The following is a 19,497-nucleotide window of genomic DNA, read 5'->3' on the forward strand; positions in this document are numbered from 1 at the left end:
AGTTAAAAAATCAATTTTTGTTCAAGACTTGTTTTAACAGAATTAATGAAACTTTAAAACATCAAAATGTAAAAAATGGAATTATAGATAGTCAAAGTGCGTTCGTAGACACTTGTTAAACCCCCTCCCTTTTTGATTTTAAATTATACAATCCCTGTTATATATGTCGGCTCGGTATATGTTTACTGATTACTTCGGGGTTTTTTTTAATTTTGCTTTTATAAAAAGGCGTCTGAGCTACAGTCATGATAAAAAAGCGCGTAGCTACCTTTCTGGCAAACCCATATCCGCGAAATTACTTTGAAAAGCATGAACACAGAGAATACAGCATCTTCTAACACCATATGGATTATTCACATATAATCATTCGTAAATTACTCATTACAAATTTTCCTGGGAACAATCAAGGTTATTATACATAAGCGGGAAGCAGATTAATTTTATCTTTAATTAGTACATATTAAATAACAATCCTATTACCAATTTATACCGAATTTAATACTGAAGCGTTCTCCTCCAATATACCAGGAGTTAACACGTTCGGCTGCTCCTCCTCGGGTGATAAATCATGTGCAGCAGCTTGTTCAGCTTTCACGTGATCCGCTAAGTCTTCGTGTTTAACGAATTGTTGCGCATCATCTTCTTGTTTAAACACCATGGATGAACCGAGTGTTGAAGCATACTCATCATTAGACGTGGAATTATATATCGTACTCTCATTGTTTTCATTCGTATAGTCAACATTTATATCACCGGTCGGGTCTATAGTATCGGAGTCAACGGACACAGGATTCATGTTTAGTGACTCTGTGGAGGGGATGTATTGCTCTGTGTTTGTGCTTGCACTCTCACTCGATATTATATTATCGTCATGAATAATATTTTGCTCCATATCCATGGATACTTCACTTGTTTCCAGGTTTCCGGGTTGCGTGATGGCTATCATAGTGGAATTACCATCCGAATCCAACACCGTGGCATGAGCTCCGGAATTTATACCCAAAGCTTCAGCAACTTCTGGAAAATTTAAGATTTCAGTGGCGCTAATCGCTTGTCCATTAGCTGCAAGTACTTGTCCATCACTTGAGGTAATGATACCAGCTTGTGCTAGAGCTTGAGCAGTAACAGATGAAGAAGATGATCGTGTGTTGCTAATTGACAAAGTCATCAGTCCAGAACGCCTGTCATGTTCCTCCCCGGACAGCTCATCTTCGTCATCATCGTCGCCAGCTATTATACCGTCGTCGTCAATAGGAATAGTTCCGTCACCTTCGCTACAGTGCATTCTTTTGACGTGTTTGTTTAAGGAAGATCGTTCCTTGAAAGTCTTCCCGCACTGCGGGCATCCATACGGCTTCTCGTCGGAATGTGACAACTGATGTCGTTTAAAATCATAAACACGTGGAAACTCTTTACCACACGTCTCACAAACGTAGTTAGTTGGAGACATCAGCTCTTTTTCCATTCTATCCGGTTTCTTTTCACAGACGGAAAAATGAAGTTTTAACTCTGATTTCTTGGGGAAAGATAACTCGCAGTACTTGCACTGCACCACTGAACCACGCAAGCTGCTACGACCGCATACATTTCGTTGATGTTTCCGTAAATGTGACATACGACCAAACTTTTTCGCACAGCCGTCACAGGTAAATGGTTTCAGATGATCGTGACGTGTTCGAATATGCATTGTCAATGTAGAGTCGTGACGAAACTGAGCGCTACATCTAAAGTAAGCAAAATAAAGTGCGTAACACCTTATTGACCTATTTTATAACCACTTTACCAGAACAAACAAAATACTTCGGGAAGACATTTTGGCGTAAATTCTTTTCGCGGGATGAGTGGTCTCAAAGTGCTTCATTTTGTGGAATATATTTTTGCAGAAATTACATTTTCCTGAAATTTGCGGAATTAAGTTTTTGAGATGTTCAAGATTCAGTAATTTCAGAAAAAGCATAATTTGCCTAACATAACATCAGAAATAAAGGTATTTTAAAATACACTACAAAGAAATAGTTTACCAGAATCAAAGTACCAAGAATTAAAAATAGAAATTGTTGCAGATACAAGAATTAAAAACTTTAAGAAAACGCGGATGGTCGATTTTGAAAATCTTTGCGCAATTTATTCTCGCGACCTTACATAAGCTCCGCAGAAATTTTTGCATTAAATTGTGAGATAATAGCTGTATACGTTTGTCCTGCAAAATGGTACCACAAGGAGCACAACGGACTCAATGTGGCATAAAAAAAGGACGGGTGAACCCGTAAATTTTTGCACGGGCTAGCGACTTGTATGCTATATGTATAATCAATCTGAGATTTTCAGTCTTAATAAACCATAACAAAATTTTAAAGAATAAAAATTTTACCGGTTGCACACATACGGCTTTTCCCCTGTGTGTATCCTTCGATGAACATTCAACTGGTGCAAACGACGGAACATGCGCGGACACTCATCACATGCGAATTTCTTTATATCTAAACATAAACAATCGAGACGAGTATAAAAAACAAGACATAATGGAAAATAGACCAAGTCGCCTTAACGCATCGAGTAACACAAACCTGTATGTATTTGTAAATGCTTCTTTAAATCAGAGGGGTATTTGAAACATCGTCCACATTGATCACAACTGCGGGGATCTGTACTAAGTCGCCGTCGAGGTGTCGTCAAACCAACATTACGATTAGAAGGAACCACTGAAAAAAAGATATGTTAATGCTAAGTGCCACATAAGGGTGGTAGTGAAATTCTAAAGAGATTGTTTGTTCTTGGATGAGAAGCCCTAACAAATTTGTCAAATTTGGCATTGCAAATGTTAACTACAAACATCCAAAAATTTTAAAGAACTATATTTCCTAGTCTGGATTTATTTCTGATTTTGCAAACTGCCAAATGATTCAAGACAGTTAACTCAACACTAACATAACAAAGTACGTTTGAATATATAGCAAATCATTACCACTTCTTTTAGTGGTTCCTGACAAACCAGGAACATTATGCAGCGTAAGATTGCCCTGAAGGTCACTAGACGCCATGATGACTTGCCCTTGTTCCATATTTGATACAGGTACACCAATTCCACCCAGAGGTTGTAGGTAGGTGACCATGTTTTGTTGTCCATTGTTAGACGAGGAAGGGATGAGACCTTGTTGTCCTGGTAAGCTTAAAACTACCTAAAACATGCACGAGGCAAGTTATATGGTTAAAAAGTGCTGAAGTAGGCAATTTACCTTTAAAAACAAATGAGTAACAAATATGCCACAAACACAATCAACAACTGTACGAACCTGCTGTCCACTTTCAGTTGATATTTGCTTGCCATCAGAATTGATTTCACTGTTTCCCATAACTGCTTGTTGAAGATTTACACCATCCTGTACCAACGTATTATTGCTTAACTCTGATCCATCCACATTAACTGGTTGCAATGTAATGTAAGGTTGTTGTTGTGGGTCTTGTCCTGTCATACCTGGTGTCTGCATTGCGAGAAACACTTGTGGCTGTGTGCCTAGTAAAATAATTAATGCACTGTAAGATATTGTGGAATTTTTTGGCGAAATCTGTACCACGTTATAGTACAATATTTAAGCGTCTGTTCATAGATTAACTCTAACTCTGTGGTGAATTAAACTTACCAGATTCCCCATCATTGGGAGCTTGTAACAATACATAAGTTGGCTGCTGGCCATTTGATGATTGTTGTCCATCCAACTGGACAAGATTGCCACTTGAATTCTAAAAACCAAAAAATACAGGAGTAATTACATTTAGACAAAATATTAGTAGTCGAGTAAGCGAAAAACCAACTTGTAGTAAGCACTGGTCCTTGTTGCTACAACAAATAAATTAACACTCACTTGATAACTGTTACTTTGCGAGTATGAGCTTTGAGAATATTGGGTGTGACTGTGGATGCCAGAACTTGGCTGAGAATACGGCATACCAACACTGGACTGACTATACTGTTGAGTACTTGAACTAGTCTGACTGTTTTGACTGCCAGAAGAACTTGTTGGCATGTCCACCGGAACAGAACTTCCCATTCCTATACCAGTGTTATACCCTGGGTTGGCTTGGTTTGACAATGCTGCACTTTTTTCATTATGGTGAGAACTGCCAACCATGTTATGATCGCTTGCAGTGGTCATTAGATTAGCACTGTTTAAAGATGCATTAAATATCTGCGGAGGAGGGGCATGTACTGTTGTGTTGGATCTAAAAGCTCCAGATACATTTGAGTTGTCATGATTAGAATTGAAGTTAAGAGAAGTATTACTTTGTGCACTTTCGTCAATGCGTAACCCACTAGAGGATAGACTTTCAGTAGGCTGTCTTATTGTATTGGAAAATAATGAAGGTGGATGAAATGTTTGTTGTTGTTGTTGTTGTTGGGACTGTCGTTGATTTTGGCCAGATAACACATTATACACTCCAGAACTGTGATGACTTTTGTTGGATAGCAAATGGATGTTAGGCTTGAAATGTACATGATCTAAAAATAAATAAGCTGTGCAAATAAAACAAGCTTGATTGTACAAAATTAACTTTATATTATCAACTATATTTTAGCTAAAACTTTTGCTATAACATTTATTGGTAGCAGAAACCATTATAGCTGCAAAACAAGAGGAAAGTGTGGAAAATGATTTGTGTCAACCCCATATACAGGGACCTGTGGAGCAAAAATCTTAAGAATAATATCCAAAAAAAAAGAATGAACATATTGATTTGCAACCCTCTATAGGGAAAAAGCCATGTTAAACAAGTGATGATGTAGTATAGCAAGTAATATATATAGCTAACCATTTTTTAAATTTAACGAAAATAAATTTTAAGCTGTTTACTTTTTAATGTTTGCAGCTTTTACAATTTCAATCATTACAGGGGCGGATACACGAATTTAAACAAGTTAGTCCATTTTTTACACAGTCACTAAGAAATGGGTGTTAAGAGAACACAAGGCGTTTAAGGGCGTGTTTTACTTAGCGCATAACATCCCAGTTTAAAAATACATTAAAGCCAATATGAGGAAAACCATCTATAGCCAGTTTTATACTGAGATTTGAGCCAATTTTTATAAAGTGACCGGTTTGCATTTTGAAAAAAATCTTGAGTATTTTAACTCTCTATCCAGGAGGCTTTTTTAAAGAACTACAAATTTTTGTATACCGCATGGCTTAATAGATTTTTGGTGACCAGCCAAATAAGAGTTGTATGAGAAAAAAAAGCAGAATAAAATTTTTAAAAGACAACATAAAATTATTTTTATAAAATATAAATTACATTTTCCGTTTTTATATAATTAACAAAAATTTTATAGCTTAGTGATTTTTTATCTTACTATAGTTCAAAATTAGTACGAAGGTTTTTCTGCACAATTTATCTGCATTCTAACTAGCTAAAAACACATTAGACACATTACAAAATCTACTTCTACTGAAACACCATCCATCGATAAACAAAGTTCACCAGTAAGTAGTATTTTTCGAGGTCTTGTAAAGTATAACCATTCTTTTAAGCTGAAATCGTCGATTTACAAAGAGCAGCTTATTCCACTTCACATCTGCTTTAAATTCGAAAATTTGTAGTGCCAGGCACAACAACTTTCTTTATCCAACTTAACTAAGAGCAAAACTTTAATAAAAAAACATCATGTGTTTTCTTTCTTCAGCTGACAAAAAAAACTTTTTACGAACACCACACATGCTAGCTACAGCTTCAAAGTTTCATATTCAATTTGGCATGGAAATCTCTTCACAAGTTAGTCGCAATAAATTTATCAGGGGGTAGTTGTACAATTTTTGTCAAGTTCTTCTTACTTTGCTGTTTTATGAGCTTGATAAAAAATCTTCAAAAGTAAATATGTTGTTTATTATTTTATTTTCGTTGCAAAAAACTATTGTGCGACGAAGTAAAGCATCATTTGTTTTTGTTTTTAATTGTTTTTAACGGTATTTCACAAGCCACTACCCCTTAATGAATATTCTTGCCTTATTTGACTTACTTATGTTAAAATCACGGGGGTTAGTTAATGCTTTTCAGGCCTTGCCATGAGTCGCAAGTAACTGCTCGCGCCTGCATAAATGCTCGTTACCTGAGCATTTTAATGCTCGCGAATTGATTGGTCTTTTAAGTGAAACTGAAAAGATATTTGATGTGATTATTTTTTACCCATCGTGCAACAGTTCATTCGCCATTTTATAAAACGTGTGCGATACGGCATTAAGGTTAATCTTTGTTGCGCATACATTTTGCAGTAGAAAAGTGGGGAACGTTTTTAATCGTGAACCCCAAACACAACGATTGAGCGTGTACTGGTATAGCGACTCTCTCAATCTTAACTTTCTTTTTTACATGTCCGAAATAGTATGCATGACTATACTGTCATTTTCATAAATTTAATGTTTATTTTTCAGGTCATCACAAACAAATAGGAAAAAATATGCTTCGTTTTTAAAATAAAAAAATCTTTATCAGCGTGGTTTAAATAAAACTAACAAATAAAATCTTTTTTTAAAAGGTACATGTCAGGTACATAAATTTTATACAAAAAAAAAATATACCGCATGTAGGCTTCGTTTTTAAAATTGAATAACAGTTGCGGTATAAAGGAAATAATCCATCAAATTTGGACCTGCTATGGTTTCCAATTGTTTCGTCAAATGAAGAAATTATCTACAATTAAATCCATGATAAATTGTCGGTTCCACCTTTAAGTGCATTTTTGGAGACTTGCGTCATTCGTGCTCCATCAGCATTCACCTCTGCATTAGTTAAGAACCACATGACTGGATTTCTTGTGTAAGAGCTGGTTACCAACAACGCAGGGGCCGGGCAAAAGAGATTTATGTCTACGTAGCTTCTTAACAAGTCGGGAGTTGGAGAATTAGCTAGGATAGTCAGGTTGGCTATGAATAGGCTTGCTCGTGGATTTAAAGGACCAAGACTATTCAATAATTCTGAGATCTAAAAGACAAAAATCTATCAGACGTTTTAACCACACGCCTAAAACGATTTAGGTCTGTGTCAAGTCGCACGCCTCTGCTGAAAAAGATGCCCTTGGATACTAAATGTAAAGTTTTTTTAGTGAAAAATATGGCGAGCAAAATTGCTTGCGAGGACACTCTGACGCGAGCGATTAATTGCTCTGGAGGTTGGCATGGTAAGGCCTGCTTTTTACGGTTACATGTTACCAATATTTATATTTTTCACCCCCTAATACAACAAGTAAGTCGAAGTACGGCAACATTAAAATAGGGGGTATACGCTACAATTTTTACAGTGAATTAAAGCAAATAACTGAATTTTGTGCCCCCTAATAAAACAACATGCGAAGTAAGTCGCAGGTTAATTACGCAGTTTCTTACATATTACACCATATTATTGATGAATATGTGCTCAACTATATAATATATGCATGTGTGTGTATTATGTGTAGAAATTCTATAGAAATTCAACCCAGAGCATATTATGAAAGCTGCCCTGGAAGATTTTTGTGCTTCAGCGAAATACTTTTTTGAAATTGCAACAAGGCTTTTGACGAAAATTAAGTACGTCCACCGACTAGCTTGACATACCCTAAATCCACCACTGCATTAATTATTCCCAAGTTGCATATCTTATTCATTTCTTTTGAATGACACTCCTTCATCTTTTTTGTATAAATAACTCATAAAAGACAAATAAAACCTCAGTTAGAAAGTGGTTATCTTTACTTGATAAACATTTCAACACAATTCTTTATTTGAGAATTATAATAATAATAATAAAACGTCAGTGTGTATGTGAGGGGAAAGTGTGCATTTTCCTTTGATGTCAGCAACGTTATGACACAAGGTTAATAACAATGTAATGTCAATATCTTAATTTAAGTTAATGAAGCTATTACAATGCATATAAAACTTTGAGGCCAAATAACTTGGAAACAGGGTGATGACGTCAATCATTTTTACAACGCATGGGTAACTAGGAGCAACCTGGGTCCAAATCTGGGCTTCAAATCCATTTTGGAATGAATCCGTTGAAGACGTTATCAAAAAATCTTTAAACCATTAATATCCCTGCAATCATTTGTCAAAATTACATGTCTACCAAAATCTTATGAAATGGCCTGGACTTGCCAGCCGTTGTATCTTACATAGGTTTATGCTTGTAAATAAAGATAATTTATAAAGTTGGAACACTGTAACATTGGTAATTATGTCAAATGATTATTTTTTTTAAAAGAAAAGAATTTAAATTTTGACAAAAATTTGATCTTAGTTTCTGAATAATTTTTGCGAAATTGACAAAAACTCACAAAATTCATGAAAATTAATTTCCAAGAAAATTACATTTCACAATTGATTTTTGTGAATAATGAGTTTCTGAATATTTTTTGGAACACTAATTTTCGCGTAATTGACAAAAGCTCACAAAATTCAAGAAAATTAATTCTAACGAAAATTAAATCCCTAAAGGTTGATCCATGTACTATTGTCAGAACTTGCAGCTACAGATGCTCTCCAAATTAATTACATGGCCATAGCTAATAATGTTGGTTTTCTTACGTGATATATATATTATTTATTTCATGTCTACACTATGTAGGATTATTGTAGAATAAATATATACCTTATCTTTTTTATCTTTACAATTTTACAAAAAATTAAGGAACTCAAAAAATATGCGCCTTTATATGACTATGACAAGTCTTGGATACAACTCACGTACCTGGGCACTGCCACTATAAATATACATCATTATTATTATTACTAGTGATAGTAATCGCTGTTGCAGTTTAAAGTTGTTTTAGCAAAAATGTGCCGCAATATACATCCAATCCCTCAACCAGCCCTGACAGTGTACAATTAGCCTACAGAGAAGCGGTTTTATTTTAATAACTTGATGACAGTTTATCAAAATTTGATACAAATTTTTCTGACCGTACGCAACTGTTTTCATGAACTAACAGAAAAAAAAATTACTCCCTTCCCTTGCTATTATCCAGACTGTCATAATAATATAAGGTGAAAATTATCAGTATATCTTTAGCTATAGTTAGCTAGCTATCCACACACATTTTTAGGGAAAATTACCAATTTTTCTCAATTTATTCTAGGTTTTTTTAAGCTATAAAAAACTTAAACCAGTTTGCAATGATAACTTATTTCTTTTAATATCAAGGACAAATCAGTATTAGCTAACTTTGATGAAAATTGGGGGTTAATGAAAAGACACTGGGGCTGGGTAGACTGGAACAGAGAATTTAGTTTGGGAACCTGGACACTGGAACACAAACTCTTCCCTCACTCCCACTCTTCCATACAAGCAATCAGCATATTAAAACAGCTACAGCAAACTGATCTAAGATGAGTAATAAAGGGAAAATAATATCTGCATACCGTCCATTTTTACTGATATGTTGTTTGTCATATTTTCTTGGTGGAGCTTCTGGTTTTGGTTTGGCACAGCGGCCATTACTGATAAAATTTATTATGTTGCCTAAAATCGACTTTTAAAACTTTTTTTAAACAAATTCCCTTGCAAAAGTTGTTTATTTGCGTTATAGTACGACGTTTTAACCACTCCTAAAAGCTGTCTTTGACCATTTTTTTTAAATGAAACTTTTGAACGATCCCGTTGAAAGTGTTCAGCGAAGGCGAAACAAAGACATGTTTTTTTGATCACGTGATGGCGGCATAAGGATTCTTTTGTGAAATAAATCAATAAAATACATGATCAATTCGAGTTATAATCGTGAGTAGTTTAACTCGCTAGGCCTCGGTACACATCGCCCGATGAGGTTGGAGTGTGTTAAGACTGTCTTCTTTAAATCTATCTGATTTAACTTTTAAAGTATGATAAAAGGTATATATATCCGGGTAAAAAGGTCGCAGCTGTAGCTAAAAAATGACGGATTTAACATTCTCGTCCCCCAGGCAACCACGTTCCCCAGAGGGGCTTTTTGTATCAACAACAGGTCCTGGGATCAAGGTTTGTCCCAAGGGTTTGTTGCCTGATGTCAAAGCCGCTAGCGCTTAAAAAGGTAAGAACTCCTGGGGACAAGGTTGCGAATTCAACACGCATGTATGCACATGGGCTAAAACGATTCGGGTGTGGAGTAAATTCAACCTCGTCCCCAGGACTATTTGCTTCTCAACGGCGCTGCGCTTTCTGATAGTTCTAGCTTTTCGACGCCACGGTAAAAGGTGCTGGGGTCGAGCTTGGAGTAAATTATTAACGCTACTCTAGCTTATCATCTTTGCTAGCTTTAAAGCAAAATAATTTGGAGCTCTGATTGATAAAATAATATAGCCACACAAATTCCATTTTTGTTCAAATGTTGCACAACATTTATCGAAATTGAAAGCATCATATAGTCACCCAGATATAAATATATATCAATCTAAAGTCCTATCATAAAAAAGCTAGCTGTAGCGTCTTTAAAATTAAGTTAAAAAATAGATATAACAAAGCTAAACGCCTCTCTACAAAGAATCAGGACGAAATGTTTTTCTTATCAACAATTAATTATTATGTTGTTCCCTTTTGTTCTGACACGACTTAGTCAGCCTAGTTTTTGTTATGCAGAAAGAAAATAATGAAAAGGCCTTATTTCATTTTAATTTTTTTCTTCCGCAGGGAGCTAATTTTTCTATTTCGTGTTTACAAATAATATGAGCATGCAGGTTGGCACGGTCGATCCCTCGAAATAAGTGAGACTAAACCACATAAAATATAAATCAATAGCATTGTGGTTACATTTAACATTTAAACTGATACTCCTGATATACCTCGTTCGTAGGGTATTTTGCCTTTTTAATGTATTTCATCCACTCCGTAATAACGTCTTTTGATCACCAGATCCTGGGGACAAGGTTGAAAAGAGGCGTAAATTCTTAGAGCCAAACACGAAGCCAGTCTGATGATGATAACCCAACTCAAACTGATTATAGTCCAACCTCGTTCCCAGGGCTCTTTTTTAGTGAAAAAGAGCCCTTCTAGTCTACAAACGATGGTTATTTAGATCGGAGGGTCAGATGAAGATGTCGCTACTACTTCAGAAGTCCATATCTTCTCACAAATTTCTTAAATTATTATTCGAGATGAGCAAAAAACGATAGCGAGACAATGAGAAAGACCCTAGAATGAGGAAGATGCAAGAACAATCTTGAAATTTAGGGAATGGAAGTACCTAAAACTCTAGAAGTTTTTCAGTTGTGTAGTTTATGCTAAAATAATGGAGAGATGCAAAAGAGTTGCAGAGTAGATAAGCTCCACCTCAAACAACGACTGAATTTTTTAAAACTGTAACAATATTTAGAAACTAGTCGGTGGCACGTGGAAAATCCACGGGTTCGCTTGTTCTTTTTATACCACATTACGTGCGTCTCGCTACTTTCGGTACCATTTTGCGTGGCAGGCGGACAGGCGTATACAGGTATTATAATAAAAATTAATTTATTCAAACTTTTATTTTTCCTACCTCCCAGTAAGGCTAATTTTAAAGCACCCCAAAAAGGGTTACTTACAAATTATTTTAATATTTCCGCAAAAATTCTATTTGTTGTTTTCGATTTTCAGTATAATCAACTTTTTTTTATTTCCCTATCGAAAACACAGTTGCATTTTTTACGCTCCATACACGATTGAAAAAACTATTTCTGTTTTATCATGCTGCGAATACACAACAGTTGATCCATGTAAGAGATTAATCAACAAAAATGGCGCACATACAGTACATGTTTTAAACGCTGATAATTCAACAACTTTTATTTTTAAATTCTTAAACCGAAATAAAAATTTAAATTGAATTAAAAATTGAAATAACAAACCAAAAAGATTAATTGTTAAAACCACACCCGGCAAAAATAAAACACAAGTGCAAAAATAAGTGTGGAAAATAAATATATCTAAAGAATCCAGAAAATAATTCTCAATTGATTTTTTAGCAAGTTGATCGCAAATGTGTAAATACTCTTCTCGTCTGATTGGTGTGTATTTTATATACTGTGAGAAACAAAAGAAATTGAGCCGGTAGACACACTACATGAATATGGTAAAATTTTGTTGTCTATTTCAATGAAGCACCGTTGGGTTTCCTGCTTGGATGTTAATTTCTTTCTTTACTTCCCCGATTTTATATATATATATATATATATATATATATATATATATATATATATATATATATATATATATATATATATATATATATATATATATATATATATATATATATATATATATATATATATATATATATATATATATATATATATATATATATATATATATTTTTTAGATGGAAGACATTGTTTTGCTTCACATTTTTTTACTATTTATATTAATGAATGCAACTGACGCAGATATATTTCAAGATTTTGCTCAATCGTTAACTGATAGCAAGCCAAAAGTCGATCAAGGCTCAATAGACGAGGATATCAATGGAGCAGGTATATGTGGACTCATGGCCGGCTGCAAAATTTTAGGAGGCAAGACTGCATGTTACGGTCCAAGTGGCACAAATGTGTGCGCAAAATGTCAACAAATCGCTCCTGTCTCAAAACGAAATATAATGAGAGCTGATTTCTACAATTTCGATCTTGACGGACTCAAAAACTGTGGCAAAGAATGTCCGGACATTTTATTTCTGGATGAAATGGTCAAGTATATGTATTTAACAGGAGAGGCTGTGGCGAGGTTGCCACAAGGTGCGGTATATCAATCACAGTACAATAAATCATACGAAGTTCCCGACATGCTTTATCGCGAATACTATGTATGCCAGTTCTGCGATGAAAAGTGTTACATGCTACTACGAACAGCGTGTCTGCGCGTGACCCTGTTACCACACGTGCGTCAATGGTGTCTTCTTTCGCTTGGGTGGATAAAAGACGACATCAAAAATTTGAAAGGGCCGGCGTCGTACATTTTGTTCCTTGCAGCTAAAGTTAACGATTACGAAGGCCATTTGAAGCCAGTAGATAAAAGAATACAATGCGTGAAAAGAGACGCTGATGATAGAAATAACTATGTTCATGTGGACTGTCAGTGGCCTGAATATAATTCTTTGGCTGAGAATGAAGAACGAGCGAGTCTTGTCGCTGCAGCAGCTTCTTCTGTTCTTCTGGCAGGAAACTGGTTCAATCATGGTGGTTGGCGGATTGCAGAGCCTTTTGAAGAGTTTGGGTTTGCCATACAGCATTCCCTTTGGCTAGCCATTTTCGCCGGTAGGTTACGTATCACTTTAAACCCGTTAAGAAGAGAATTTCAAGAAGGCAAATACGTAATTGCAGGCACTCAGACGCTGTGTAGTGAAAAAGATGTAAAAATAGCTGATAACTACGAAGGGTCAACTGGGACTGTGTATGCGACCCTATGCACGTTATTTAAACAAAAGAATATCAACAAGAACTATCGTTTCCATCACCCAAAGATGCGATACCGGCCTGAAATACATGCTCCACATGCACTAGGGTGTGTTGAGAGAACAGCCGGTATGATTTTTATCCGACCTGGAGATTGGATTGCTTCCGATTACCAGCAGTCAATTTTAGGAACGTCAACTTTTCCTCTTGGTGCTCTATTCTACGATAAAAAGAATTTGACAACAATTGAGTTGGGTAGGTCTCGAACCGTGTTGTACCCACCCTCCATAGCCGTGAGCCTCAAGAATCAGGATACAACCATGTGCGAAAAAGCCGAAGGTAATGGACCAAATTTGAATGGAAAGTTTGCTGATGCTGGCTTGGCTAGCATTGGTGGGATATGTAACTGGGTTCCTGTTTGGTAAAGCCAAATATTTTAACGTAATGTTTTTATTTTGCATATGATGTAAAATACGTTTTAAAAGCACGATGAAATAATTATATACATATTTTTTTATTGCATGCATTCACGGTGGGCCTGATATGAAGGGATTTTACTAAAGTACTTTATATTCAAATAAATAAGGTGTTTGCAGAGCTGGTGGATTAATTTCTATAATGTTAGAGGATAATTTTGCAAATGAGATCGTCGATTATCTTTGTTCTTGTCGATCAAAAGTTTGCTTATAACAAAAGAAAAATGGGAGACATAGCCCCCTTGACCCCTCCTTTCGCCAGCCCTGTGTCGAAGATATTGTTTGATTAGAAAAAGTTCTTGCATAATTTTGAAGCATTGTTAACGAAGAAGTTAAATTTAAAAAAAAAAAACATCTCGAATAAAATGCTGATAACTGTTCATAAAAAAAATATTGGGCACTTGTTTGTACATTATTAATTTCGTAATAGGTGTTTATAGGCAGAAAACATCTGTAAAACATTGTTTTAAATTCGTAGATTTACTTTGGAAGGGATTTTTCTTTAGTGCAAAAGATGGTCATGTATTCAGGTTAAATGAAAGTCTACAACATCTGCCGTCCCGGGCTCAGAAAAGATACAAGATGCCCTGGGGACGAGGTTGTACAACTTCTGCTAAAAGATTTTGTGAGCATAGAGTTGTTTCTTATTTCCCACCTTTAAAAAGATCTAAATCAAATAACAGGTGGAAAAACAGTTCCGTTAAATTGGAAACCTCGTAGAGAGACACTAGTTTGTGTGAAGAGTCTACCTATCTTGCGTGCTTGACGTCACAGAGGGACGGAGGGTGAAACAGCGGGAAAATTAAGAATGTAGAAGGCAGACTCAGTTTTCAATAGAATGTGCGATTTGTTTCATTCGTATTGTGTTATGCATCGATGTCTCTTTATTTTCTCGATCAAAAAAGTACGCAAAATACATGAGTTGAAATCTCTGTTGTTTTTTCTTTGTAATAAATAAATGATATTACACATTGGGCGATTCTCGGCGTGGTCAAAACAGCTGAGCACATCGTGTACAATATTCACACTTGGTTTCTCAATACAAATGGAATTATGGGTCAATATTGTATTTGCAAGAGATGTATTGGAGTAAGGCTGTGTACATAAAAAACACAAGAAATAACTACCAATTAAACGCAACCACTCATTGAAATGAAATTTACCTCCGGCGAAAACAGCTAAACAAATGCAAATTCACATTGATTAAAGCAAATTAACGGGGGATATGAACAATGTACTTTCACGAGGAGTGGAAGGGCATAAATATTTAGTGTCGATTAAAAAAGTTAAATTAAATAATTTTTTTTACAAAGAAGTCAACAAGATGAAATCTGGTATCGCTTTTCTGTTACTTTTAGTGGCAGGATGTTTAACAGAAGAAGGTGTGAAGAGTTTTGTATCTTTTACAATACAGATAAATTTATTAGGGTACAATTTAATTACTGGGCGGAACATCAAGCTATCCATAATGGCGACCAATCATTTAACAAAGTTCAGGTGTTCAGCTTAAACACACTCGCATTAAGTCAGGGTCGCATAAAAACCTTATAAGGTATTTCCCTAAATGGTACAGTAATTATTTGAAATAGTTGACATTTTTTAAAGGCGACACTACTGTTTTTAGACTTTGCTAAGACAAAAAAGACGTTTGCGCAGATCGCTGAGATTCGCATAGAGTGTGGTTACGCGACGTTGAATTTTGATTCCATGTGAATTTCAGGATGTGTTAAACTGGTAGCTATCAAGCAAAATAAAATATGCAAGTCATTTTTTATTGTGTAAAAATAAGTTTTATTTCGCTTTGATACTTTAAACTCCATACGCACGAAACTAAGTATGGTTTTCTTTGCAATCAGGATTTCATGTGTTAAGACTTTATTAATAGCGAGTTTCTTTGGAAAAGGTTTTAAAATTAATGGTCAAAATTAATGGTCAAAAAAGGGTATGCTTTATAGACAAGGATATCCCATCGTTTGTTTTGTTCTAATGCTATCCATATTTGTTTTATAGAGTCAACTTGTCGAGATAGCGTATCGTTCTGTTCTCACATGAAACTGACTTGCAAATATTTCAGCAAAACAAAAGAATTATGTCAACGAACTTGTGGAACTTGTTCAGGTAGTGAAGTATAACACAAAACAAGATTTTGTGAAACGATTGCTGCTGCTAAATCTTATTAGGTGTAGTATCATATTTGTAGCATCAAAAAGTGGTCAAATTTCATGGGTATACTGTTACTCTTCGAGTATACCAAAAAATTCAAAAAGCTCGTTAATCAAGCCTGCGTAAATAAAGAAAAAAAAATCAAATCGTTTAACAAAACTTATTTTTTTTAGTTGACTGCTCAAGAACAGAGTCGAACACGCGTCAACAGTGTGGTACCTCAGCCACTACGAAGGATCAATGCCTTAACTTAGGTTGTTGTTGGAAACCTCTTGATGATAATACAAATACGCCATGGTGTTTTAAAGCATGAAACATTATTGTAAACATTTCCTCTTGTTTTTTCTTAATATTAAACTTGCCAGCCTTAATTTCAGAACTAAATAAACTATTTTTAAACATTGAAATACACAACATAAGAAATATATTTTGTCGTTTCTCATTTATTTTCGTGAAGACCAGGTTTCGCTTGTATCAGGTGGATTTTAAGATGAATTTTCGCGAATAGTAAAAAACAATGTGCTTGAGAATTCAGAAATCAACAAATAGTTGCGTATATAGTGTACGACCTAGTGGAAATATACAGATCAAATAAAATAATTATTTTCGCGAATTTTACAGTATTCGCTAATAATAGTGTAAATTTTTGCATCAAAATGGTCCATATTGTGATTTGCCGTAAAATTGGCGAAAAATACCCTCGTTAATGTGTTCAGAATACGTAAGAAACGTGTGCCTCCACTGATGGACTATCTCCACGATTTTTAACGTTTTTAACCGTTTATTGTTAATACAATTTATAATATTCCCTGCGCAACAAAATCTTTTCAACTTTCTCAATCAAACAGTAGTCTCAACGTCACTCTTAGGTTTTACGGCACCACGTTGCATTTTTTCATTTCCAGTAACAGATGGCTCGTTGGAGTCAGAGGTCTCCTCCGTGTATGATGACCAAAACTTTAGCTTCTTAACTTTATGGTTCAGCTTTTTATTACCGTTGATAAATATAAACGCGTTGATGAAGGAGTTCAACATAATTAAAATGTAGGAAAATATCAAGGCAAAATCCACCCACTGTTGTGAGGAATGGTTACTACTCTGGTAAATAGAACGTACGATGGAGATAATAAAATACGGGATATATGTAATAGCGATGGAGAGCATAATTCGGGATCCTACTATAATAATCCGTCTATTAACGCTTCTCATGAGATATCTAAAAGTTGAAGCCTGCCGATATTCACGAATTACTTTTATACTCCGTAAGTAAAATCCAAATGTCACAACTACCACGCAGGAATCAATTACCACGCCTAATCTGCTTGCTGTTGAGAAGAAATTAAGCAAGGTACCACATAGATATATAACGCCCTGGATCAATGACGTCATACAAATAACCATCACTAGAATATAGAACTTCTTTGTTGTCATGACAGCAGAGTAGTTGTTCAAATAGCGTGTTCGAACGTAGCGATCGAAACCAATCGTAGCGATTGTATAGCCCGAGGCGTGAGTGAAGAAGACGGCTAAAAATTGTACCGATATTTCAACACTACATTGACTTAACGTAGATTTGTAAACTAACATCACGGAAAATATCGGCTGTGCAAAAACCGCCAAACAAAGGTCAAAAATACTCAAGCACAAAATAAGCTTCAGTGACGGATTAAAAAATTGCGAAGTGGAAACCAGGCCGTATATAATTCCGACGTTGCTGATTATATTTGCTACCATGACAACTAAATTTAACACTAACAACGAAACAGCTTGATACTCTCCTAAGTTATAAACCGCTGAGTAGGCAGTAATACACGTTTCATTTCGTCGCATGCTCCCTTCGAATCTTCTTTGAAGATAGAGTATCTCGTATCTACTTATACCGTGATGAAAACATTTCTTACATGGGCGTGGCTTGTACATGTCAATTGTCAATTAATCATCTTATTAATTATATATTCTCACACAGGGAATTAGTAATACATGCTTTTTTATGTAAGAATATCAAAATATTAACCAGGCTAGTCATTATTTTTTTTCTCTATTTCTCTGAACAGTTGACCTACATTTATATATATATAAATAATTTTATTTTGAAAAATAGGCTTCGTGAGATTTAAAAAATTAATTTTTAAGTTAAATAAAATCACATCCCTAAGCCTGCCTTTACAAAGATAATTGTGAGTAAAAAGTAAACCTTAAGTATATCAAGGGATAATCGAGACTGTTGTCTCGTTGAATCAATAAAATTTAGACTTTCACTAAAAGTATATATATTACAATAAAAGATTTAGCTGCACTTAATACAAGATAGATTTTTTGAAAATTTTGTTATAACCAACTGTATTTGGCTTTTATTTTACTTTAAGTCCGAGGTGGCTAACAACTAGACAGTCACATCCCCAGTGGTAGCTAAACAAAAAGCAGGTTGGTGAAGTTCACACAAAATAAATAATATTGGCTAGAATAAAAAGTTCTTATATAAATAATGATATACTAAACTGAATACAACTGAAAAAGTGAATAAAAACCTAGTTAGCTATCTAGCTAGTTTAAGCAGGATGCTGCCTCGAAATCTACGACTGGTAGCCTTGTGGTAGAGCGTTTGCTTTCAGTGCGGCAGGTGTTGGGTTCAAACCTCGGCTAAGTCATGCCAGAGACTATAAAAGTGACAATCTCTTTTTTCTGCTTAGCGCTCAGCATGAAAATAGGATTGATATCTTAGGCGGTTGTCTATTATTATAGGGACCAGTTGTGAGCCTGTCATATTGCTATTGTGGACAAAAATATTGAATGCCTACTTACCACGAAATCGGCTCGTGTTACAGACAGCCGACGGGCATATAGAGTAATATAGTGACCTCCTCCACCTATGTTGCCGCGGAATAATTTGTTAGCAAATTAATTGCTTCGAATTAATATCATATGCGTAGAAGAGCCCTTGTTCAATACATGAGTGCAAGCAAGAAGCAAAAATGTTCCATCAACATTCTCTGCAATCCTTAGAATAGATCTTTAATCAACCTCGTTCCCAGGGCATTTTTCTTTGTTGATGAATATGATGAGGACGAGGTTGATCTTTAGTCTCAATATTATGTATAGACTAATGTTTAAATTATTTACCACCTCATACTGAGACGATAACTTGGAAATAATCTCGGTAAACAATAAAAATATTTTTTTTTAACTCGCATCGCATTTGATTTCCCACTTCATTTATCTTCACAATTCATTCTTGGATAGAAAATGTCATTAAATTGTGTATTGATCAGTGTTTGTTTTAGCAAGAGGTTTTTTCAAGTCTAGAGCCATATAATAGTTGCGAAAACCAATGCATAATATCCTGTGGATTTTTCCCCTGGTGAACTCCTGTGAATTTTTCCCCTGGTAAATTCCCGTGGATTTTTATCAGGCTAGCGACTAGCTTTATTATTATTTCGGATATTCGGATATTCACACACAGTCAACCCGATTTCTCGGGTTGGCTGTTACAATACCAACAA

General features: G+C 35.2%; 4 protein-coding genes across 4 annotated transcripts; 2 read left to right on the top strand and 2 right to left on the bottom strand.

Annotated features, from left to right (window-relative positions):
- Positions 1 to 332: 332 nt before the first annotated feature.
- Positions 333 to 9,663, bottom strand: LOC130636540 (uncharacterized). The gene is made up of 8 exons (XM_057446289.1): positions 9,390 to 9,663; positions 3,864 to 4,498; positions 3,642 to 3,741; positions 3,294 to 3,514; positions 2,966 to 3,179; positions 2,568 to 2,702; positions 2,372 to 2,480; positions 333 to 1,724 (listed from the first exon to the last, which is right to left on the bottom strand). The coding sequence occupies exons 1-8, from the start codon at positions 9,463 to 9,465 to the stop codon at positions 485 to 487; spliced, it is 2,730 nt and encodes a 909-aa protein (XP_057302272.1). The 5' UTR covers positions 9,466 to 9,663; the 3' UTR covers positions 333 to 484.
- A 1,625-nt stretch (positions 9,664 to 11,288) lies between these two features.
- LOC130636541 (uncharacterized) lies at positions 11,289 to 13,865 on the top strand. The gene is made up of 2 exons (XM_057446290.1): positions 11,289 to 12,046; positions 12,293 to 13,865. The coding sequence occupies exons 1-2, from the start codon at positions 12,038 to 12,040 to the stop codon at positions 13,781 to 13,783; spliced, it is 1,500 nt and encodes a 499-aa protein (XP_057302273.1). The 5' UTR covers positions 11,289 to 12,037; the 3' UTR covers positions 13,784 to 13,865.
- Positions 13,866 to 15,049: 1,184 nt separating this feature from the next.
- On the top strand, positions 15,050 to 16,422 carry LOC130636543 (uncharacterized). Its single transcript, XM_057446291.1, has 3 exons — positions 15,050 to 15,216; positions 15,845 to 15,952; positions 16,171 to 16,422. The coding sequence occupies exons 1-3, from the start codon at positions 15,060 to 15,062 to the stop codon at positions 16,308 to 16,310; spliced, it is 405 nt and encodes a 134-aa protein (XP_057302274.1). The 5' UTR covers positions 15,050 to 15,059; the 3' UTR covers positions 16,311 to 16,422.
- Positions 16,423 to 16,837: 415 nt separating this feature from the next.
- LOC130637004 (olfactory receptor 141-like) lies at positions 16,838 to 17,827 on the bottom strand. Its single transcript, XM_057446859.1, has one exon. It carries the CDS (start codon positions 17,825 to 17,827, stop codon positions 16,838 to 16,840), a length of 990 nt encoding a protein of 329 aa, XP_057302842.1.
- Positions 17,828 to 19,497: the final 1,670 nt, after the last annotated feature.

Source organism: Hydractinia symbiolongicarpus, chromosome 3, assembly GCF_029227915.1.
Source record: "Hydractinia symbiolongicarpus strain clone_291-10 chromosome 3, HSymV2.1, whole genome shotgun sequence".
In the NCBI taxonomy this organism is placed as follows: Eukaryota; Metazoa; Cnidaria; class Hydrozoa; order Anthoathecata; family Hydractiniidae; genus Hydractinia; species Hydractinia symbiolongicarpus.

Bases quoted from the DNA above. Each gene is read 5' to 3' on its own strand.
- LOC130636543 (XM_057446291.1), top strand. From the start codon at position 15,060: ATGAACAATGTACTTTCACGAGGAGTGGAAGGGCATAAATATTTAGTG. The intron at 15,217-15,844 runs GTGTGAAGAGTT...TTTGTTTTATAG, and splicing joins AGGATGTTTAACAGAAGAAG to AGTCAACTTGTCGAGATAGC. The intron at 15,953-16,170 runs GTAGTGAAGTAT...TATTTTTTTTAG, and splicing joins AACTTGTGGAACTTGTTCAG to TTGACTGCTCAAGAACAGAG.
- LOC130636540 (XM_057446289.1), bottom strand. From the start codon at position 9,465: ATGGCCGCTGTGCCAAACCAAAACCAGAAGCTCCACCAAGAAAATATG. The intron at 3,180-3,293 runs GTTCGTACAGTT...TGCATGTTTTAG, and splicing joins CAACTGAAAGTGGACAGCAG to GTAGTTTTAAGCTTACCAGG. The intron at 1,725-2,371 runs GTAAAATTTTTA...TGCTTACTTTAG, and splicing joins AAGCCGTATGTGTGCAACCG to ATGTAGCGCTCAGTTTCGTC.
- LOC130637004 (XM_057446859.1), bottom strand. From the start codon at position 17,827: ATGCGACGAAATGAAACGTGTATTACTGCCTACTCAGCGGTTTATAAC.